Below are 11003 nucleotides of genomic sequence, written 5' to 3'. Positions count from 1 at the left end.
CACGGGGTAATAAGCCGTTGCTTTCATATGAATCTTGTCATTCAAAGCTTGTCAACGCTTGTCATTGTTCATGTTGAGAAATAAAGAAGCGCAGGCAGGGGGCGTCAGTAGGAGAAGAGGAAGAGGAGGATCGGGGCGCTCACTGCCTCGCTAATCGACACCATCACCACATCGGAAGCCAGACGCTGGTTTTATTTATTTATTTTATTTATTTTTAATACTGCCAGGCTCGGGCGAGACCATAGCAGGTGGGCATTAATACAATTTCAGCAGGAACAACAGCGATGGGCCTAACATTGGTCAACAAGCAAAAACAACAATAAACCGTACAATAAAAGGGTATCACACACTTTCACTTCACGTGCAGAACCGCTGAGTTGTGCAGCATCGTCAATGTTAAGGTTACCCTCAGGGAGTCCTTGCGGGGTGTTACATAAGGGGAAGGTAAAAACAATGGTATAAACGCAACAATGGTGCAGACACAAGAATACAGACAACAATACGGACGTAGAGACATGTAAACAATGTAAACACATAGACATACAAAGTCTGCGCGCACTGTAGACCACCGAAGTTTAGTTACGAAAAGCATCAAATTCCCTCCACCCCGACATCCAGTTCACGCTTCAAAGCGAACGCGATGGGTCCCTTCCCCCCCCCCTTCCCCCCCCCCCACCTCCTTCTTATTTGATGTCCAAGTGACGAGTAGACCGAAAGGCCCCAGGTGTGTCCTCCCTATTCCCAGAGCGGCGACTGTGTGTTTCCCGTATTATGCCCGCAAAGAGAGCAGAATCGGGTAATTTCGGACCCAACAACAAGAAAGAAGAAAAAGAGAACCACTCTAAAGGTTTATCTTTTCCGTGTCCGCCGCCGTAAGCAAGAGAGGGCGGCTAACTGCGAGAGGGCATCGACCGTCGGAGCCCTGGAACGCCGAAGCCGGTGCCCGGCGTGCCATGAGCAAGCAAGGCGCCAGACGGCTTATTCAGAAAAGAGGGGTGCAAATCGTCCATAACCATCAACGGCGACGGGCTACCCGATCCCGGCCCCAAAGAGAGCGCCCGGAAGGCAGAAACGAAGTCGGCGGACAGAAGAAAGGACGCAGCGCCGTCGACGAACAATGCGGGACAGGATACCAGGAAGTTGACCTTGCCGGAACGGCCGTCCTCGAAAGGGGAACGAACTGGGGGAAGCAGCCCCTCTCTTTGTTGCCCCACCGGGCCTGAATCATTCGGCTTAGCCCTGCCGACAGGCGCCCGTCCGTGTAGGAAAAAGGGCTACGTTCCTCAGTGAAGATCCCCGAGAGAGGTCAACCGCGCTGAAAGAATGCAAGACGGCGCTAGAGTGGGGGCGCCGCATCCACGAAGCCTCAAGGCCGTGCCGGCCTCGGAACGTCGGGTTTCTATTCCCTGCGCTATTGGTTGGGCTGGGGTGCAACCATATCCAAAGGACATGTAGAGGAAACCGCAAAGTGAGTTCATTGCGTGGACAACAGATGTGCTTTACAAAAAGAAAAACAAAACCAAACAAAGGTGGCATTGACCGGAATATCACTTTGAAAGGAGGGCACTTTGTACTTAAAGCAGGTGGCTATGGGAATGAGTACAATAGAGTGGTCTTAACATGTTTAAAGTTCGCCATTGTGATCGGTTGAGTCGTTATCCAGTAATTTGCAGAAAGTTGAAAAGCATACTGTATTTGATATAGTTGGGTCTAGTGTCACTATATACGGTTTTAGAGTATCGGCACTCTTTTCTCCCATTGTTCCGTGCCGCCGCCAAGATGATTGGTCAGTTCGCGACACGTGACATTTGTTTACACTGCGACGGTTCATGGGCGCTGCCATTTTGTTGCTTGTGCGTTTTCAGTCGGTCAACTGTGGTAGTCCTAGCTGTTCGCCCTGTGGCTGCGCCAGGCTGCGCGCGACCGACGTTCCGAACGTGAACCAAACCGACCAAACCATCCCGCGCTTGGCACGCTTCGCAGCATTTTAGCTGCAGAAGTGTGTCCGGAGATGCCGTTTTGCTGCATACTCGGCTGTTACAACTCCCAGGAAGATGGAAAACGCTTCATGCGCTTCCCGCTGGGGAAAAAGGACGGCGAGCGGCTACGCGTGTGGCTGCAACTCGTCAGCCGCAATGAATTCGTGCCCACCCCGTACTCCAGGATTTGTGAGGTGAGATTGTTTGAAGTGAATTCGCGATAGTTAATAAAAGCTGGCGCCTCGTAGGCGTTGTGAGAATTCCGTGCAGAGCGCTTCGCAGCTAATGAGCTCGCGAGACCGGCCGCCGCCGCCGCGAACGTCCGACCGCGGTCTTAGGGCCGCGATATGCGTCGTGAAATTGCTGTACTCGTTCGCTCGCCAACGCGGCCCGACAACGTACGCGTCGGCCGGGTGCTGGCGGAGTTGTGCTGGAATAAAAGTAGGCAAGAGATGTGGACGCAGGAGGCGTAGTTAAACAGATGAGAATTTACAAAGTGCAGGGGGGAGAAAATAGTATGCAAGGGAAGGAAACGTTGAGAGAGTTTGGGCCGCGCGCCAGCGAGCGAGTACGGCAATTTCACAATCCGGCACGCATATGACGACGCCTGTCTTAGAGTTCATAGAGGCATAGAATTCACATACGTGGAAATTGAAGGTGAAATGCGCGCATGTGGCCTCGCAGGGAATTAACATATATGTCTCAGGGTACGGGGGGGTTCACAACGCCTACGAGGCGCCTGCCAAAATAAATACCGCCATCCGTTTAAGTTATTTCGTCCCCGCCCCGGACGTTTGCATGTCGTGGGACGTTCCATCCCGTTGGGCGACTGCCATTACGAGAATCCGAAATGGTTGGATAAATTTTAATTCGGCAGTTTAGCGTTCACGGAGGGGTCACGGGAATTAGTGCGGAACTTTCCAGAAGATTTTGGAAGTTTTGGTTTGATGTACACCGCGAACTGTCACGAGTGAAAGCGCATAAACTTTACAAATCGCGCGTTGTTTCGCCATGTTCTTTCGTCCTCATTCGTTTTTTAATGTTTAGGCGCTCTCCCACTCATTTATGCGGCACCAAGTAGGCCCCACAGATGTGTTATTAATGTCACAAACGCCTTCACCCCATTCTGTTGCCAATTCTGGTATAAAGCTTGGCCTGTTCACTTTAGATAAATTCTACGAGGTTGTGCATTCTGTAGTATAACACGAAACTCTCAGAAAAAATAAGAACAAAACAAAAGCATTCTGTGTGCACTAAGTTATGCGTACACTAAAATTTTCAAAATATTTTCGCAGCCTACATTTATAATGCCACTGAGCGTTAGCATTCTGGCATGTTCTAAAATGCCTTGATCACTAATTGCGGGTATACTGCTTGCGATCTGTTGTGTGGCTTGTAAAGTCGGAATTTCGACATGATGCTGCCGAATAAGGCCGTTAGACGTATTGTGGGGCGCAATTTAGCAGTTTCAATTTCATGTGAAGTTGACAGAGAGACGTTCAAGCGAGAAAGCATTCACACAATGTTCTGCATTTGATAAAACTTTTCTTGTTTGCTTATTGTATTGAATTGTTTGTTAGGACCACTTTGAAGACAGCCAATTTGAAACGGGCAGGGCTGATGGCCGAAAGCTCCTCAAGTGGAATGCTGTGCCAACGATCGAAGCCTCCAACAACCAGCAGAAACGGGCTAAGGGGAAGGTTCCGAGGAGGACAGGCAGTGAACAAGCCCACGGTATGTCACTTAGCTGATGCACTGCTGAGCATTGTACCATGCATTATCTCGATGACATGTATGGTTTTTATTTTTTTGGCATCTCAGACACACTGGATGCCGCCGATGCACCTGCTGCCTCTGTTGCCGTTCGCCCATTCCCAGGTGAAGCACATGGAGTATGACCTCCTCCATTGGATGGCGAAGCTCAGCCAATTGAGACAGGTAAGCATATGTGTGTGTGGAAGTGAACATAGCTTCATAAGATGTAGGTATGTGTGGGCCAGTTTCAAGTTCACCACACACACAAATAAGGAACGGAGCAGGAGACATGGCATTGTCTCGCAGGCTGTACTCTGTTCATATATGTAATTTTTGTCCAGTGAACAGGAAGTATGAATTGCCCACAAATTTTTTTCTGGAGGGTGCACACGGCAACACTACCTGCGCAATGGCGCCAACTCCATTTGTACGGTTGGGCAGGCACGTACAGCGCCATGGATAACGCGGCTTGCTTCATGCTATCTCAGCATCATCCCTGTGCGGGGAGTTTCTTATGTCTTGCGTTGCTTCAAACCGCTGCGGCTTGAGTTAGGAAAACGTCTCCACCCAAGGCTGCGACGATATTTTATGTGGCTCTGGCGTGTGAGATGAGGCGGTGGTTTTACATGCCACCTAGGCCTGCTGTGCGCTTCTTGAGGAGTATAAGAGACGGTGATGTGCTCTGGTGACAGTGTTCTCGGGCGTTGAATGCATGACCGCCCTTCACCTGAGCTCCCAATGAAGCTAAGCAATTTTGCAAGCAGTATGGGTGGAAGCAGTCACGAGGTATGTACAGGATGAAATTAGGCATGGCAACGACAAAGATTCAACCGAAGATTTTAATTGTTTCATTTTTTTATGTAGACGAAGCAGAAATTATAAGCAGAACAAGAGCACAATACACGCTTTGACTGCTTCAAAAATAGCCCAGAGACAATTGACAAATCATAGCGCCCTAGTTTGTCACTCCATACACCTTCGTCTCTGCGCTGTTTTTGAAATATTCAAATTGTGGTGCCGAACAAGCTTTAGTATGTTATCACGGTACACGTTTGATCATTAGACATCAGTTGAAGGTGTACCTTGCACGTGGCATTCCATGTACGTGTGTTCACCTCAAAACAACCAAACTAGTCCAGGTTAAGGCTGGGCACCTAGCCGTGCTCGTCTTGTCCGTAAAGTATGCCAGCTAGCGTAATTAGTGGAAATTTCAAGCACTCTGTTAAAGGTTCAAGCATGTGATGAGGTCTGAGGTAAAAGCTTCAATGCTGCATCGTCCCAACCTGAAATGAAACAGGTGCCACTGATTCATTACTAATTAGCCCCATCATCGGCTAATTACTAATTAGCCCCATCATTACTAATTAGCCCCATCATGCTTTTAAAACCGGGCAAAGCTCTACTTTTTACAATTATTACATTGGTCAGTTTATGCCTGTAAAGTTTTTTTCGTCATTTTTAGCTTGGGGACAGCGGTATTCGTCGTTTAAGTTGACCCACCGCTCCCTGCCGCATCGCCGGAAGAGCGAGAAACAGCGGCAGCGACCGGAAGTAGCGTCATATTCGGAAGACGGCCAGCGACGTGCGCCGCCGCTTCGCTGTGTCCCAGTTTTCTGGGCGAAGTTCCAAATTAAGCAGGCGTGTAACCTGCACTTTATTAATCATCATTGTCTAGAGTTGCTTCTGCGTCGATTTTTAACCGTAATGCTACTGCGTGATTCCCTAAAGCGGCTCCTAGATACCATGGAGATTTCCTACCCGAGCGCCCGTGGCTACTACATTGCCTTCACGAGTAGTCGCGGGGCAGGCCGTGTCGTCGGGTGCTCTGTGCTTTGTACGCGAAGCGACGGGCTCAAACAAATACGGAGGTACCCCAAGTTCCCGATCCATTATTATAAGGGAATTAGGAAATTTGTGGGACCACAGCGCTCTAGGCTTTTGTTTTCCCGATCAACGTTGTTGGCTGTGACGACAGCTTAGCTGAATAAGATTTTAAGAAGAAATCAAGCAAGCTGAAAGCATGAAGCGTTTTATGCGCGCGGAAGCGCTCCGCACACTTGCCGGTCGTGCATGCCTGTACGGGGCACGAAACGGCTAGCACCACACATGCCGCGGCAGGGACCGCCCTTCGCTGCCGTCCAGAATCAAGGCCGGCGCGAAAAGCAAGGTAAACGTGCAAGAGAGGATGATAGTGTGGTGAAAAATTGTGCTACGGATTGTCATCCAAGGTGATTTCAAAAGAGGTGATCGAACGCAAGAATGAGCACAGCAACGATCGCTAGAATGACTATCAACGTAGGGATAGTGTGTTAGTGTTTGAGCTGGGGGATTTTAGTGCAATTTAAGCTAAACCATTTTCAAATATGTTCTGTGCATCTCGCAGGTGTCAGTCAAGCACATCAGAAAGCTGGCAGATATTGATGCCGAACGCGACCTCAAGTTGGCCCCCCACCTCAAGCCGGCCTACCTGGACCAGGACCATTTTGCCAAAATGAACGTTGCATCTGCGGTTGCTGTCCTCAACCATAGTGTTGGCGCTGCTATACGCTTACTAGTGAGTCTTGGGCGGATGGAGGAGGAGGCCCTAACCACAGCGTGGTTTGTTGAGCGGGTGTACCGGTGGTTCACCCTGATGACGTCGCGGTACATCGGCACCGCTATGAGCATGTTTAAGCCGGACGCTCATGATGAGGCAGTGGCGTTCCTCAGGGAGTTTATGGAGATTTTTGCTCATGTCTCCATAAAGAGCAACCGAAGGGACCAGTTCAAGCCCGTACAAGCAGGTGTACTCATTAGTACAACAAGTGCTCTCCAAATTCAGCACCAGCTTCTGAGTGTGCACAAGTTTAAGTTCGTGCTGCTGTGCAGGCTGACGCAGGATGCCTTGGAGAATCTGTTCTCCTGCATTCGGTCGAGGCACCCGGTGCCGAGGGCACTCGAGTTCAAGCTGATGCTCCGCCTCATAATGTTGAGCCAGTTTTTTAAACCGAGTCGCAAGGGCAGCTACGACATAGATGATTCTGTGGACCTCCTCGAGTTTGTCGAGATGAAGAAGGCAGCTCAGAAGAACAGTGTGGAGGCAGCAGAAGTTGAGCTCCTAACTGACAGCCTTCTTGACGATGATGCTCCCCCACTTGACGTACAAATGGAGTCTCTTGTCTATGTGGCGGGGTACGTAATGCATAGTGTCAGCAAGAAATTCAAGCTTTGTGACACATGCAGAGAGTGTCTCCAGGCAGAGCCCGTGGAGCAGAATGAGCAGCTTTTGAAGCTGAAGTCTTACCGCTCACTGTCACAACCCAACCCTCTCACACGTCCATCAGGTCATGTTGTGAGCTTGCTGCAGCATGCGGATAGTGTTTTCCGTGCACACGAACATGACGCTCTAACAGTTTCTCTCGCCTCACTCACAAATGCTGCCTTGGACAAATGCCAACTCGCGAACAGCTTTCCACATTGCCACGACTTGCAGAAGCGCCTAACACAGGCTTTCCTCATGCTTCGGTTGCGGATCACCCTACGAAAGCTACAGCAAGGCAAAGACTGCAAAGGCAAAATGTGGATCTAAAAGTGTTGGAATGAGGGCAGCTGTCTCTCAGATTCGTTAGTGTGTTAACTGGCAGCAGTTTGGAGAACAAAAGGCAAACTTAAAGGAGCCATGAAGAGAAAATGCAAGTTGGTTTTGTTCGAAAGATTTCGTGTTTTATAGTGCCCCCAGCGCTTGTCCGGATACAAACGGTGCTTTATTCACTGAGAAATTAAACAATTTAGGTTAAAATTTTGATTTTCCCGCTCAATCGTGCGTTTTCGTGGTCCCAAGTGACATCGCAGGAACCGACCGCTCTGCAGCCTAGAGTACCTTCATTCACGCATCCGCCGTACAGGGTAGAGACACGTAACGCTGGCGCCGCCATGTTCGGTTGCTCACTCGCCGCCGAAGCAAGTCATTGTGTCAAAACCGTGCTAAAATTATCGCCGCAACGCGGTTTACTGAAGAAGTTTGAATCATATTGTCTGTTTCGCGTTGCTAGGTCTCGTGGGAAACGAAAAGAATAACGCGTTGAGCCCGTTGGCCCAATAGCGGCGGCACGGGACCGTTCAAAAATTGTCTCCACCCTGTACAGCGGTGTTGGTTTGTTCCCGCGTTTCTTTACGTTCCGTAACCTAGATGGCGCCACCATACCGTGGCAAGCGTTTGGTTTGTTTTTGCCCGCATTTAAACCTGGCTTGTTTTTGTTCTGGGAGAAAATATTCATTCCCTGAAACAGTGCTCGCTCGACAAATGGGGTCACGTAAGACACCGTTGCTTGCGTCAATCGGCCAGTGTCGTCTGCGACAACCCCAAGCCCCGTAGTGCTGTGCAGCTAAACCAAAGCATGCTGTGCGCAGTACGAACAGCAGAACGCATCAGTACTTCTATGTTTACATGTGCGTTCGTAACTTCCACTGTTTGTCCCATCATTCTTATTGCTTTGTAAAGAATGTGCCCTAAATTTAAGCGCAAATCGCTCGTTCGTCTAGTTTGTAAGCTCTACCTAATTTGCGTCTGCTTCTGCCAGCCTCCGCCAATCGCAGAGCTTAGCCCATGTGACATCACAGGTTCTGTTGCGGGAAATGAGCTGGTGGGTCGCATGACCATTCCCGTTTTTCCTAATTATGTAGCTTATTTGAGCGAAGTTTACGTTAAAAGTGGTGTCAGTATGATTCTAACGAGACAATCTTTTGAATGAACCAAACTTGTGTTTTCTCTTCATGGCTCCTTTAAGGCACCGATGTACAGTTTAGGATGATTGATTGATTGTGTGATTTTACGCATCGAAGCTGCACCCGGGCTATGGCACCGTATTGAAGGGCTCCGGATTAATTTTGACCACCTGGGGTAAACTTCGTGTGCCAAAATCTCGAACACACGGATATTTTCTCTTTTCGTCGCAGCCAGGAATCAAACCTAAATCCTTGGGATCAGCAACGCAACGCCTTAGCCACTCAGCCACCGCGGCAAGTCAGTTCAGGATGAATTTAGGAAACCTCACGATCTTCAGTGTGCATTGGGATCTCATACACTTAGGAGCTTATGCTTGTCACCCCCTTCGGAAAGACAGCTGCTGTGGCCGGAGTATTGAAGCTGCTATGTCGTGCTCAGCTGCACAATGTCTTAGCTCCCCCGGTTCAGTGCCATGAGTTGAAGGAAGAGGAATGCAACGAGCAGTGTGCCCGGGAAAATGACAGGGCTCATGTGATGGGGAGAGTGAAAAGTGCAGCAAAGACAAGTGCCGCAAGAAGACCGCTCGAGAGTGGCGATGTGTGATGAGGAGAGTGACAACTGCGACGAAGACCAGTGCAATGAGTGGCGTATGGGCTTGAGAGTGACCACGCGTGGACAAGGTGTGTGGTGGGTAGTGTGATGGGGAGTGACAAGCGTGACGAAAAAGAGTGCAAACAAGTAGTATGGGCTTGGGAGTGACCATGCGTGTGGACCAGATGTGTGGTGGTGAGCAACAAACATGACGAAAAGGAGTGCAAACAGAGAGCATGGGCTCGGGAGCGACCATCTGTGTGATGAAAAGGATTAGTGCGAGGGCATGAGTGAGTGATTGTTTGTTAATGTCGACAGGGAAGGTATCTTTGCGATAAGCAAACAAAGCTCTCGCACAGCACAGGGTTTGAAGCCGTTTCATCACACTGCTATACAAGTCACTGTTATTGTTGCATGCATAATCTGATCATGGTTCTTGACGTTAGGACTCAGAGGCTCCTCTCAATGTTGAACTTTTCCATCACTTCTTTTCGCGATTCCCCTACTTTCACGCCTTCAATACTTTTACCTTCGCTGACAAGTCCTCATTCGTACTTCGTCATTTTGGCTGGTGTGGGAGAAGCCATTGCAATGCCGCTTGCGCGCATGTGACGCGCACAAACACAGTGTGAAGATTGACTGGACAGTGTTCGACACAAGGGCAAAAAAAGAGACAACTCCTTGGTTGTCTGCATTGTTCGCTAGATTGATGGCCACAGGTGGGCATTCTGCCTTTCACTTGGTTGTATAGCAATGCCGTGCGGTGTTTTTTTTTTTGTTTGTTTGTTTGTTCTTTTGAGATGCACACAAGCTCGTTCGTTTCCCATTCCAATCTCGAAGTTTTTTAGGTGCGCCTTTGATTTCTGTTGCGAATCCAAATTAGCTGAAGCGTGAAGAATTGACTTTTCTGCTTATTAAAGTTGCGTAAATACAGTGAGAGTGGTTGAAACACGGCCAGACTGCAATTTGCGCTAGTAATCCTGCAATGTTTACAAATTGCTTCAGTGTCTCTTTAATGTTCACATGTTTGTTGCTCGAATACAGGGGCTGGAAAAGCCCATTCTACTGCTGCGAAATGGCTGGGGCCAATTTCCTCATGGAAATGATGTAGTTGTGTAGTGCCGCAATTCGAAATCGATTGCCAACTTCATTTCTTCTAGCACTTCCGTACATGTACCAGTCTGACGTATATTCACTTCACAATAACCACTTTTCAAACAGTGCAGAAACTCTGTTTTTGTCAAATTTTTTAAGTTACAATAATTACGTTCTTGGAAAGGTTTGTTTTTATAGTTCAGTAGCAATGTGACTTCACTGTGAAGTAATGTGATTTCATCCTCGGGGTAATAGTTTTCAAGTGTGACATAATCAGCTTTGCACATAGATGCACATACAAAATTCTTCCTTGTGTTACTTTGGCCAAGTACTGATATGCTACCAAATGCATAGTCACTGTGTACAGAATATTTGTTGGATAAATGCGTTGTGTGTGTGTGTGTGCAAGTCATGGGGTCTTTGCATTCTACTTTTTGTACCAGTTTTGTGTTAAGTTATGCAATAAAACAGCAGAGTTTTCCTGTTTATATGGCAATTACTTTGCTTTCTTTCAGGGGAAAGTGTGGTTTTTTCTGCTGCTATGATAGTTTTTGTGATCTCGAGGCATTCTCCTTTTCATTGCGATAGTATGCCGTTTGGCATAAGTCGGCCTCGGAATCGGCCTCATTGTCCTCGGAAAGGCTTGCTAGAGTTCATAATGAATTTTTCCAGATTTTTTTGAACTGCGATTGGTTGTGTTCTTTTTTTGAGGCCGTTGTCTTCAATAAATATTTATTTTACATTCAGTTGTTCTTTTTTGCCCGCTCTGCTTTCATATGCTCATCGTTGATATCCTTCTGATAGTATTTTGATTTTCAGCAGTGAAAGAATACTCCCAGAATATGTGAGGCATTTCTGCACTCCATTAACTGGAGCTA

The 11003-nt window shown here is 48.2% G+C and overlaps 1 protein-coding gene across 1 annotated transcript; it reads left to right on the top strand.

Moving 5' to 3' along the window:
• Nucleotides 1-1716: 1716 nt before the first annotated feature.
• Nucleotides 1717-6197, top strand: LOC144142128 (peroxynitrite isomerase THAP4-like). Its single transcript, XM_077673531.1, has 4 exons — nucleotides 1717-2173; nucleotides 3560-3713; nucleotides 3801-3917; nucleotides 6118-6197. Exons 1-3 carry the CDS (start codon nucleotides 2012-2014, stop codon nucleotides 3875-3877), a joined length of 393 nt encoding a protein of 130 aa, XP_077529657.1. The 5' UTR covers nucleotides 1717-2011; the 3' UTR covers nucleotides 3878-3917; nucleotides 6118-6197.
• Nucleotides 6198-11003: the final 4806 nt, after the last annotated feature.

This window comes from Haemaphysalis longicornis, unplaced genomic scaffold (genome assembly GCF_048455015.1).
Source record: "Haemaphysalis longicornis isolate Haplotype H1 unplaced genomic scaffold, Haemaphysalis longicornis Haplotype H1 scaffold_6, whole genome shotgun sequence".
Lineage (NCBI taxonomy): Eukaryota > Metazoa > Arthropoda > Arachnida > Ixodida > Ixodidae > Haemaphysalis > Haemaphysalis longicornis.
The sequence above is the reverse complement of the archived record's forward strand: the minus strand, read 5'-3'. Positions and strand labels throughout refer to the sequence as shown.